The 12,636-nt window shown below is 43.8% G+C and overlaps 1 protein-coding gene across 1 annotated transcript in view; it reads left to right on the top strand.

Moving 5' to 3' along the window:
• Positions 1–12,636, top strand: part of LOC126236146 (Golgi pH regulator A) — a 115,796-nt gene that overhangs the window by 20,638 nt on the left and 82,522 nt on the right. The window contains exon 3 of the mRNA XM_049945229.1: positions 2,124–2,230. Coding sequence (XP_049801186.1) covers positions 2,124–2,230 — 107 coding nt within the window. The remainder of the gene's footprint in view (positions 1–2,123; positions 2,231–12,636) is intronic.

Below are 12,636 nucleotides of genomic sequence, written 5' to 3'. Positions count from 1 at the left end.
TACTTGGGAGGAATGTATCCACTGTACATGATTGCTGACAGCGGTGGTCGCAAGAATGTACGGTTGTAAGATTACTGAGCTGTGGATGGCTATGTGACATTACTGAGAGGGAAGACCATCATTTCGGCATATAGCTCTGACACATTGTACTGCAGCTGCAGCAGAAATTTGAGCAGCAGTTGACACCACAGTGGCACAACAAACTTCTATAAATCAGTTACTTCAAGAACAGTTCCGAGCCAAATGCCCTGTAGTGTGCATTCCACTGAACCCAAACCACCTCCATTTGCGACTTCAGTGGTGTCCGGCAAGAGCTCTTTGGAGGGCATAGTTGAGGTCTGTTGTGTTTTCTGATGAAATCTGGTTCTGCCTCGGTGCCAGTGATGGCCGTGTGTGGGTTAGAAAGAGGCCAGTTGAGGGCCTGCAACCAACCCGTATGCATGCTAGACACATTGGACCTTCATCTGGATTTATGGTCTGGGGTGCAATTTTGTATTACAACAGGAGCACTCTTCGTGGTTATCCCACACCCTGACTGCAAATTTGTGTCAGTATGGTGATTCGACCTATTGTGTTGGTATTAATGAACAGCGTTCCAGGGGTTGTTTTCCAGCTGGATAATGTTCACCTGCATACCACTGTTTCCATCCAACATGCTCTACAGAGTGTCAACATGTTACTTTGACCTGTTCGATCACCAGATCTCTCTCCAATTGAGCACATTTGGGACATCATCAGACGATAACTCCAGGATCCTCTACAACCAGCGTTAATCGTCCCTATACTGACTGACTAAGTGCAACAGGCATAGAATTCCATCCCACAATCTGACCTGGCACCTGTACAATGCAAAGCATGCACATTTGCATGCTTGTATTCAACATTCTGGTGGTTACACCAGTTATTGATGTACCAGCATTTCACGTTTGTGATTGTTTATCTCATGCTTATATTACCCTGTGATCTTGCAGCATTAATCACTTAAATGTCTTACCTAGGCGAATGTATTCTCAAAATTTCATTAATGTAAATTAATTATTTTTTGATGTTGCAACTGTTTTTTTGTCGGTGCATTTTCTGTCCTATGTGGTGGGGGTAGAAACTGTTAATTGTACTTACTGTGGTAGGTACAGCAAACCACAGGAAAGTGAACACATGTTCTTATAAGAGACTGAGTCCTCAAAGTGAGCGAAGCGCTAATGAGTCCAGGACGTAGCAAAGTTGGGGTAGTGATAAAACAGTTCCAAATCAGTAACCATTCGAGACCGGAAACAAACTAAGTCAACTTGGCTGTGCAGTAATGTGATAAGAACAGCTACAAAGTACACCAAGGAATAAGCTATGCCATAAGCCGGGCCACAGGCTCAGCACCAAACATTCGTCACTGGATGGTGCCACGTGAAATGCATATCTTGGCAGTGACTCCCCTGGTGAGGTAGCCCGCAGCAGCCACTTGCAGTCTTAGTACCTCTGATGTTTCCACACCCATGTTAAGTGGGGAATCTGAATCACTGTCAGATACAAAAATATATATCTGAAAGAAGTATATTGCCTGAATATTTTTTGAAAGTACACTCTCAGAATTTTAACCATAATCCTCTCCATGATCCTCAATGCCACTTTAGTAGGGTCTGCCATTGGAGTCTGAAAAGCATCTACATAATACTGTAATGTTTGATGAGTAAACCTGTGATGATTCACACTGTTCTTGCTTGCTTCCTCTATATCTTCTCTATTAGTCTTACCTGGTAGTATCCCACACTGACAAATATGACACAAGAATAGGTTAAAAAAAGTATTTTGTTAGCCACTTCTTTCCTAGATGAGACATTTTTCTTAGGATTCTTCCAGTGAATCTCAGCCTATATCTGCTTTTTCCTTCAAAGGTTTTTTGCTATATGGAAAGTAGCTGATTTTTGCATGTTTATACAGTGCTAAACAATAAGATACAATCAGAACTACTTCATTGATTTCTTGATAAATATTTCTTTTTCTCATTGCCATTCACGCATACATTTTTTTGTAAATTAATGACATTCAGGATAATTTTTGCGATTATTTAATACATGAAACTGTCCTAGGAGTCACTTAGGTTAATTCTTTTTTTTTTTTTTTTTTTCCAGCTCAAGATACTTCCACTGGAATGTTGGATTGTATCTGATGTTGTTCATGGTGATAGTACTCATACCGTTTTATATTGGCTACTTCATTCTGAGTAATATTCGTTTTGGTAAGTATACATTCTGTTTATCGGTGACAACACCTGTGTGCTTAATTTTCACCATCTCTTTGAAGATAGTGCACTGGGCTTGCAGCTGAAGGATTTGATTATGGAAGTCTTTCTTTCCTTGCAACAGCTGTTTTCTTTATGCTTTTCTTAGAGAACAACTGGATTCTCACACCATCATAAGTTATTTATGATCAAAAGAATATGTCAACAATTGAACTATAAATCAGCTTAAGGGAAACCTGTATTGGTGGAAACCTGTACTAGCCATATACACTTTTCACAACTCCAGATCACAACTTACCACCCTTTCACACAGGAGGCCTTGCATCCAGATGTGGTGAGCTCAATCAACTGTGTATACATTGAACTTTATGTGGCCTCTCACATGGAAGGTGTACGTCTTTGCCTTCAGCTCACTGTAGCTATCATGCAGCTTGTGAAGTGAGCTGTCACTACAAGTTAGTTAGTGAGTTACATGTTCCATGGTTCACTGTACACCTTAGATCATGATGATGTAGAATGAGTCATTTTACATTCACATCACAAATTAATTTGTCCATACAATTACATTTGGAACGTTACAAAAAGAAAATAGATATACAGATGCGAATTAGTAATTCCTACCCACCATCTTTACATGTTACAGTAATAAAAATTATTCTATGGAACAGAAGTAGTTCTCAAGGAGAAATTTCCTCAGTTTGCCATCAAATTTTACGTTGCTATCTGTCAGACATTTTGTATCACTGGGTGAGGTATCAAACATTTTTGTTGCTGCTTTGTGCATCCCATTTTGTGCTAAAGACAACCTTAATGTGGAGTAATGAATGTCATTTTTCCCTCTGGTATTACAAATAAGTATCTCATTGTTCCTTTTGAACTTTAGTGGATTTTTTACAACAAATTTCATAGGGAATAAATATACTGTGAAGCATTAGTCAGAATGCCCAACTCCTTGAACAGATTTCTACAAAATATTCATGGGTGAGCACCACTTATTATTCTTACAGCATGTTTTTGCACATTGAAGACTTTCTTTCTCAAAGATGAATTATCCCAGAATATGACATTATCGAATGAAAATATGTAAAAAATATGTGAAATACACTCCTGGAAATTGAAATAAGAACACCGTGAATTCATTGTCCCAGGAAGGGGAAACTTTATTGACACATTCCTGGGGTCAGATACATCACATGATCACACTGACAGAACCACAGGCACATAGACACAGGCAACAGAGCATGCACAATGTCGGCACTAGTACAGTGTATATCCACCTTTCGCAGCAATGCAGGCTGCTATTCTCCCATGGAGACGATCGTAGAGATGCTGGATGTAGTCCTGTGGAACGGCTTGCCATGCCATTTCCACCTGGCGCCTCAGTTGGACCAGCGTTCGTGCTGGACGTGCAGACCGCGTGAGACGACGCTTCATCCGGTCCCAAACATGCTCAATGGGGGACAGATCCGGAGATCTTGCTGGCCAGGGTAGTTGACTTACACCTTCTAGAGCACGTTGGGTGGCACGGGATACATGCGGACGTGCATTGTCCTGTTGGAACAGCAAGTTCCCTTGCCGGTCTAGGAATGGTAGAACGATGGGTTCGATGACGGTTTGGATGTACCGTGCACTATTCAGTGTCCCCTCGACGATCACCAGTGGTGTACGGCCAGTGTAGGAGATCGCTCCCTACACCATGATGCCGGGTGTTGGCCCTGTGTGCCTCGGTCGTATGCAGTCCTGATTGTGGCGCTCACCTGCACGGCGCCAAACACGCATACGACCATCATTGGCACCAAGGCAGAAGCGACTCTCATCGCTGAAGACGACACGTCTCCATTCGTCCCTCCATTCACGCCTGTCGCGACACCACTGGAGGTGGGCTGCACGATGTTGGGGCGTGAGCGGAAGACGGCCTAACGGTGTGCGGGACCGTAGCCCAGCTTCATGGAGACGGTTGCGAATGGTCCTCGCCGATACCCCAGGAGCAACAGTGTCCCTAATTTGCTGGGAAGTGGCGGTGCGGTCCCCTACGGCACTGCGTAGGATCCTACGGTCTTGGCGTGCATCCGTGCGTCGCTGCGGTCCGGTCCCAGGTCGACGGGCACGTGTACCTTCCGCCGACCACTGGCGACAACATCGATGTACTGTGGAGACCTCACGCCCCACGTGTTGAGCAATTCGGCGGTACGTCCACCCGGCCTCCCGCATGCCCACTATACGCCCTCGCCCAAAGTCCGTCAACTGCACATACGGTTCACGTCCACGCTGTCGCGGCATGCTACCAGTGTTAAAGACTGCGATGGAGCTCCGTATGCCACGGCAAACTAGCTGAACTAAGCTGTTTTAGGAGTCCCAAAATGTGTTTTTTCCAATTTATATTCTCATCCATATGGACCCCTAAGAGTTTTGATGAGCCACTGACTGTCAGTCGTGCATGGTACTGCTTATCGCTCTAAACACATTGTTTTGCTACACTTCGGTATGACAGCAGCTGTGTTTTTCTGCCTGTTGTTTATCATTGCTAGTTATACAATATTCCATATTTTTTTGAAACAAAGAAATTTATTTTTTAATCTTCAGAGTCACACTCACTCTCACTTTTGCAGTTATTCCGCATATTGGTGTCCACTTTTTGAAAGAATGATTGCAGTGTCATTCTGTGGACATCCCCAATATATGCTAAAAACTGAAAAATATTCTCAGGATCCATTTGAATTGTCTCATGAAGGCAAGGGCAACGGAATGCCCCCTAAATGTAATGAAGAACTACTTACTGAGTGACCCAATTTTGTTTTTTGGCACTAATGACCTTGCTGTTTAGTGCCCTCCACCATAAATTATCATCAGCTTTGTTTTTCCAACAGGCAGCAGTTAAGCTACTATTTGACAATGGAGCCATAGTCAGTGGGAGTTTGAGACTGTGTGCCAATGACTGGTAAAATGAAGCAGCTCACTGCATCCAGATGTACAGTCTTCTGGGTGAAAAGAGCCTCAGTCGTATGCTTATATTTACTAGTACCTTTATTTCTCTGTGTCGGCTGTTATCATATTAGTTTTTAGACACTGTTGTGAACGAATAAATGCTCTGAAATTCAAATTTTGGGTTCACTAGCCATTCCACTGAGGCATTTTTAAGAAAGGGTCTTGTACAAATGATGAACTGATTTTCATATTCTTCCATAAATGTGCAGTCTGGATAAATTGAACTTACATTTAGGACTGTGTTTATGATGTGAGTGCCCTAATACAGATCTTTGATAATTTTGTTAAAGGTGTATAAGATGGTAGTTTCTTCAACACTGTTACTACTGTTCCTTTTACCTGTGGTTATCAGAGGTTTCACTCGTCTCATATTACCTTCCTTTTGCCACCCAAAGAAAGACTGTTTATGTAGCTCTAACCTCAGTTTTGTGATTTTGGCACCAGGAAAGACATATGCCTAGGGATTATTACTAAACTGAAAAGAATCGGTGACCACACAGAAAATATAGATGTAAATGGAGGTAACGGGAAGAGTATACCCATTTAACAAAAGATGATTCACTTACTCTTCTGCCAACACAAATATGTTTTCTATGTAGTATTGTTATGAACAGCAAACTGCCAACCGTGAAGGAAGCTAAACAACAAAATACCTTGAATCTAATAAGCATACTCTGTGCTTATGATGGCAATAGTAGTTATGATTATATTTCTGGAAGGGGATGGACTTCCATCTTAATAATAACCTTCTCAATGCATATGGTGATTCTGTAAGCACATTATTCAATCATTGTTACTGTTGGCCACTTTTACTTTAACAGAAAAAGCTTCATTCCCACTTTTGCTGCAGAATCATTTCATCAATGACATTTCAATAAAGGTGTGTCTACACAATGCCTTTTTTCTGTTCAACTTTGCACAATCACTTACATTTCCAACAGTGCATCTATACATGTGCATTTCTACAAACCTAATTTCCTCAAAACGGAGCCCGCACATGAAAACACATTGCTTCCCAGGTTTTGGAGGGAATCTGTTTCACTCTTTAGCAGGTGACAGGCATTTGGTTCCCATGAGTGTTTCGTTGTGTAGTATGTTGACATTACACTGTAAGGCAATTTGTGTGAAATAATGTCTGTTGACTCGAAAGAAAGCACACTGAAATTTATGCATGCTGTAATCTCGTGTGAGAGTTGTGTAATCAGCATTTTATAAAATAAAATACAAATGATGTATTGAAAGTCAATTAACCTTCACAGAATGACTACGGATCTCCCTTAAGTATTTCTGCTTCAGGAGTAATCACTGAAATATTTTGTTTTGAATTGTAGCATAAATAGCTCGAACAGGTATATAGGTTGCTGGTTGTCAGCTAATGAGCTATTTTGCCAATTTTGTCTCTGCGATTTTCCAAGTGGGAAATCTTAAGTCCTGCTGTGACCTCATTGTGGAATTTGCAAACAAAACATTGCCATCACTTTGATTTCTTGTATCTACAGTCACCTTGTGATTTCTGTTTGTCACACCTTTCATCACAATAAACAGCACAAATTTCTGAGCAAAGAATGGATATGTAGCAGACTGCTTGAACAATGAGGCAACGTGTGGGCATGAGAACACACTTGAATTTGTGTGCTCTTTCCATTAATTTTTGTGCATACACTTTTGTTCCCATGTGTCAGATTGTGCATGAGGGAAGAGGCATTGTGTTTGACATACCTTAACGTTGTCAGTCTATAGATCTTCACTTTTCCAAGATTTTTAGTATCTAGAAATTACATATTTCTTTGTGTTTTTTTAACACACCAAACTAGTGAGAATTTATAAATCTGTGCAAGTATAATGTAGGGGAATGGAAAGTCTGTCAGAATTTGATAATGTTGGAGTAGAGATAACAACTCACTGAATAGTAAGTGGCAGTGAGTCATCAAAAGGGGCATAAACAAGACTAAAAACTGAATACTTGGTGGCTTTCAAAAGAATCCTTTTCCAAACTAGTGCGCGCACATGTGCACGCCCCCCCATCCCCCCCACCACACACACACACACACACACACTAATGCAGCTCACATACACATGATCACATCTCTGGCAGCTGAAGCCACATACATACATGTGCTCGGGACTGTAGGTCTGCAGCTTGACTGAGTAGGTCTGCAGCTTGACTGTGGTGACAAATTTTATTGGGGGGTGTTGGCAAGGGAAGAAAGGAGGTGAGGAGTGGGAGGGGAGTGAGGACTGGAGAAAAATGGCTGGCAGCTCAATGGGAAGCAGCGCATCTATGGGATAAGAATGAGGTAGAGGGAGGCAGCAGGTGAATGGAATAACAATGCAGTACGGGCATTGGCAGCAGTGGGTTTGTTAGCATGTTTTGACAGTGATATGGAGAAATGGATTGTGGGAGAGAGAGGGGGTACTGACAGAGCATAGGAAGGGGAGAAGGAGGAAGGAATGGGTGCAGGGTGGGTGAATTTACAGTCCTGGGGCAAGATGGAAGTGGGTGTGGAGTAGGGGGTTGGCGGAGATTGAGGCCAGAAGTATTGTGGGTGTTACGGATCTGTTTGAAGGACAGCTGCATCTACATAGTTAAAAAAAGTGGGTTTTGGTGGGGCTGGGGGGAGGATCCACATGGTACAGATTGCGAGACAGGCATTGAAATTGACAATGTTGTGCCCAGCAGTGTGTTTCATCACTAGGTAGTCAGCATTACTTGATGCCTCTACTATTTGGTGAGTTGAAATGTTTACTCCTAAATTACCACATTATGAAAAGGAGAGTTGCTACTCACCATATAGGGGAGATGCTGAGTCGCGGACACACACACACACACACACACACACACACACACACTAATGCAGCTCACATACACATGATCACATCTCTGGCAGCTGAAGCCAGACTACGAGCAGCAGTGAGTGATGGGAGAAGCAACCGGGTGAGCGTAATTTGGAGGCTGGGGTGGGCAGGGGGAGGGATACCAGGGTAAGGGTGAGGGATGTTAAAGTGCTGGGAGTGAGAGCATGTAAGGACAAGGTGGAGAGATGGTAGGGCATGGAGGTGCAGTCAGGAGGTTAGACAGAGGGCAGGAGAGACAGTGTGGATAGCAGAAAAGGAGAGAAGTAAAAAGACAGGGTACAGTGGTGGAATAGAGAGCTATGTAGTGTTGAAATGCTCCTCTGTGGCCTGACAGTGGAACTTTGGCAGGTGTAAAGATATGAAAGAGGAGATCTGTTTTTGTACAAAGTTGGGAGAGTAATTACGGTCTGTAAAGGCCTCAGTGAGATCCTTGGTATATTTTGAGAGGGATCACTATTCACTGCAGATGTGACAGCTATGGGTGGCTGTGCTGTATGGAAGGGACTTCTTGATATGGAATGGGTGGCAGATATCAAAATGGAGGTACTGCTGGTGGTTGGTTAAGGTTGAGATGGACAGAGGTACTGATTAGCCTTCTTTGGGGTGGAGGTCAACATCGGCTTGTTGGGTTGAGTAGGACCAGGTGAAGCAAATGGGGGAGAAAGTGTTGAGGTTTTGGAGGAATGTGGATAGGATGTCCTTGCCTTCGACCCAGATGAGGAAGATGTCATCAATGAATCTGAATCAGTTGAAGGGTTTATGATTCTGAGTGTTGAGGAAGTATTGCTTGAGATGGCCCATGAACAGGTTGCCATAGGATGGTGCCATGTGGGTGTCTATAGCCATGTCTGGAATTTTTGTTAGGTAATGCCTTCAAAGGAGAAATATTTGTGGATGAGGATATATTTGGTCATGGCAACTAGGAACGAGGTTGTTGGTTTGGAATCCATCGGGCATTGGGAAAGGTTATGTTCAATAGTGGGAAGGCCATGGGTATTAGGGAGGTTAGTATAAAGGGAGTTGGCATCAACAGTGAGGAGCTGGGTACTATAGGGTAAAGGAATAAAACTGTGGAGAGTTGGTGGAGGAAATGGTTGGTATCTTTTATATTGGAGAGTAGGTTGCGGGTAATAAGCTGAAGGTGCTTGTTTACGAGAGCAGAGATTCTCTCAGTGGGAGCACAGTAACCACCACAGTGGGTCATCCTGGGTGGTTGGGTTTATTGACTTTATGAGGCATGTAGAAGGTAGGAGAGTGGGGACTGTTAGGGGTGAAGAGAGGGATGGACTCCGGAGAGAGGTTCCGGGATGAGCCTATGGATTTGAGGGGAGACTGGAGATCACGCTGGATTTCTGGAACAAGGTCACTGTGACAGGGCTTCTAGGTGGATGAATGTGATAGCTGGCGAAGTGCTTCTGCCAGATAATCTTTGCGGTCCAAAACAACAGTGGTCAAGCCTTTATCAGCAGGTAGGATTTTAAGGATGGGATCAGTTTTTAAGTTGTGGATTACAGTTCTTTTTGCGTATGTAAGGTTAGTTTGCATGTTGAGGGATTTGGGGAATGATGGTGACATAAGGTTTGAGGTTAAGAAATTGTGGAAAGTAAACAGGGGGTGATTTGGGGGCTTTGAGGGTGGATCACAGTTGGATGGAGGAGCAAACTGAGTCAGGCAGGGTTCAACATTGGTCTCTGGTTGAGTCTCATTGGGTTGGTAGCGAGAAAGTGTTTCCACTGTAGGGGCCGAGAGAAGGAGAGAATGTGTTTAAGAAGTCATACATAATTGAATTTGCGAGTGGGGCAAAAGGTGAGGCCATTGGGAAGAACTGATGTTTCTGTGGGGCTAAGGCTTTTTGAGGAAAAGTTCATGACTGTGTTTCAAGTCTGTTTAGGTTCTAAGACTCTGTGTGGTGGTGGGAGGGAGTTTTGGTGGGTAGAGTAAATGTAGCAGGTCTGGGGGACAGGGTTTGTCAGCTATGAGGGGATGTGGGGGAGGTTTGGTGGTTGTTGTTGAGGTGGTGGACAGTGGTAATCCAAGGCGGCAGTAGGAAGTGAGCAGAGTGGAGTGTTTTTTGAGGTGGCATTGTTCATGTTGCTCTAGTTCCTGGAGGGCAAGAGTTTCAGTGTGCGTAATGGGATCCAGGAATCTGGGATTGCATAGCAGGAGATTTTTATGGATGGAGACAAGGTACTGCAAGGAGGTTTGGGTTGACTGATATGGTTTTGCAGGACTGTATTTGCTGAGGCATAAGGATTGGCAGAATCTGGACAGATGGAGGTCATTGTGGAAGGAAGGGTGGCAGCCAGAGGAGGATAATTTGATGGTAAGGCCATTTGGTGGGATGTGTTTTCCTATTTTTTTTTCCACCACCATGGATCCTTGCTCCTTCCTTCTGCGTCAGTAGAGAAAAGTTTCCTTATCTCTAGCCACAACCCAGTCCCACCATCACCCCAAAGATGGCTAATTAATATCTCTGTCCATCTCAACCCTACCAACTATCAGCAGTACCTTCATTTCGACAGCAGCCACCCATTCCATACCGAGAAGTCTCTTCCATACAGCCTAGCCACCCATGGCCATTACATCTGCAGTGAATGTGAGGTCCATCTCGAAATATACCAAGGGTCTCACTGAGGCCTCTACAGACCGTAATTACCCTCCCAACCTTGTACAAAAACAGATCTCCTGTGTCATATCTTTCCAGTCACCCAACACCTCCTAAGTCCCTCTGTCCAGCCACAAAGGAGCATTCCACTTGTGATTCAGTACCATCCACAACTGGGGCAACTGAATTACATTCTCTGCCAGAGTTTTGACTACCTCTCGTTGTGCCCTGGCATGAGAAATGCCCTACCCACTATCCTTTCCACCCCTCCCACAGTGGTATTCCGCTGCCCACCAAACATGCACAATATCCTCATCCATCCCTACACAACCGCTGTTCCCAATCATTGACTCATGGCTCACATCCCTAAATAGACCTAGATGCAAGACCTGACCCATATATCCTCCCACCACCATCTACTTCAGTCCAGTCACAAATATCACCTATCCCATCAAAGGCAGGGCTTCCTGTGAAACCAGTCATGTGATCTACAAGCTAAGCTCCAACTGCTGTTCTGCATTCTACATGGGCAAGACAACCAACAAGCTGCCTGCCCGCATGACTGGCTACTGACAAATTGTGGCCAAGAAACAACTGGACCACCCTCTTGCTGAGCACACCGCCTAACACAATGTTCTTCTTTTCAATGACTACATCATAGCCTTTGCCATCTGGACCCTTCCCACCAACACCAGCTTTTCTGGATTGCGTGGGTGGGAACTTCGTTTGCATTATACCCGATGTTTCCGTAACCCACCTGGCCTCAACCTTTGTTAGTCATTGTCCTTATCCATCTGCCCCCTTCCCTGTTCCCATTCCAGGACTATGCAACCCTCTATTTCATCACTGTACCCAGTCTTTCTACTTCTCTCCTTTTCTGCTACCCTCCCTCTCTCTGTTGCCCTGCATCTAACCTCCTGACTACACCTAGCTGCCATACCCTTTCTCCACCTCGTCCTTCATGCTCCCACTAGCAGCACTTTACCATCCCCCATCCCTACTCTGCTATCCCTCCCTCTGCCCCTGCCACCACCTTACTCCCACCCGGTTGCTTCTCCCATTATGAATTGCTGCTTCTAGTCTGGCTTTGGCTGCCAGAGATTGTTGTCTGTGTGTCTGTGTGTGTGTGTGTGTGTGTGTGTGTGTGTTTGTGTGTTGTCTGTTTCTGACGAAGGCCTTGTTGGCTGAGAGCTCACTTTCTGACAGTGTTTTTGTTGTGCCCATCTGCGACTCAGCATCCGCGCTGTATGGTGAGTAGCAACTATCCTTTTCATAATATTGATATATTCCATCCTGGATTTTCCATTGTTTGGTTTTACTTCTAAATTATATACAAGTACAAAGTGGTTCAGTGCAGCAGCTGCTGAATAATGCTTTCTGTGGTTATATGCCTGAGAGGCAGCAGAATGTAGGCACTCTGCAGTGTGTGTGTGCAATTTGTGCTGCCTGTGAACCACCCATCTGCTCCGTTTGCAAGAGTGTAGGCTGAGCAAAATTAAATTTCATGATTTGTTTCTAAAATTCTTTCTATGCTTAGAAGCACTGATTCTTAAGGTTTTCTTGTTCAAAATCTCTGTATCAATTTACCGGGGTAGGTAGTATGCGTATGTAGTGCACTTCAGCAGGTTCATGTGAATGAAAAGTCTTGGCGAGTTCTGGTTTTGAATATTCCTTTTGGTCGTTGTCAGCATTTGCGCCTTTCTTGTGGTGCGGCTAGTGGCCCTGCTATTTTGCAAACATTTTTAAAGCAATGACTATGCCTGTCCTGGGTTGCATTAAGTATGTGGATTATATTGTTGTCATGGGCTCCTCCATGGTTGATCACTTGAAAAATTTGTGCACTTTCTTTTCTGTCTTACAGTCTGCAGGCTTTGTTTTCTGTCTTTTAGTCTGCAGGCTTATGATGTAACCTCACAAAATTTTTTTTTTTTTTTTTTTTTTTTTTTTACTTGGGGGC

Source organism: Schistocerca nitens, chromosome 2 (assembly GCF_023898315.1).
Source record: "Schistocerca nitens isolate TAMUIC-IGC-003100 chromosome 2, iqSchNite1.1, whole genome shotgun sequence".
Taxonomy (NCBI): Eukaryota; Metazoa; Arthropoda; class Insecta; order Orthoptera; family Acrididae; genus Schistocerca; species Schistocerca nitens.
The sequence above is the reverse complement of the archived record's forward strand: the minus strand, read 5'-3'. Positions and strand labels throughout refer to the sequence as shown.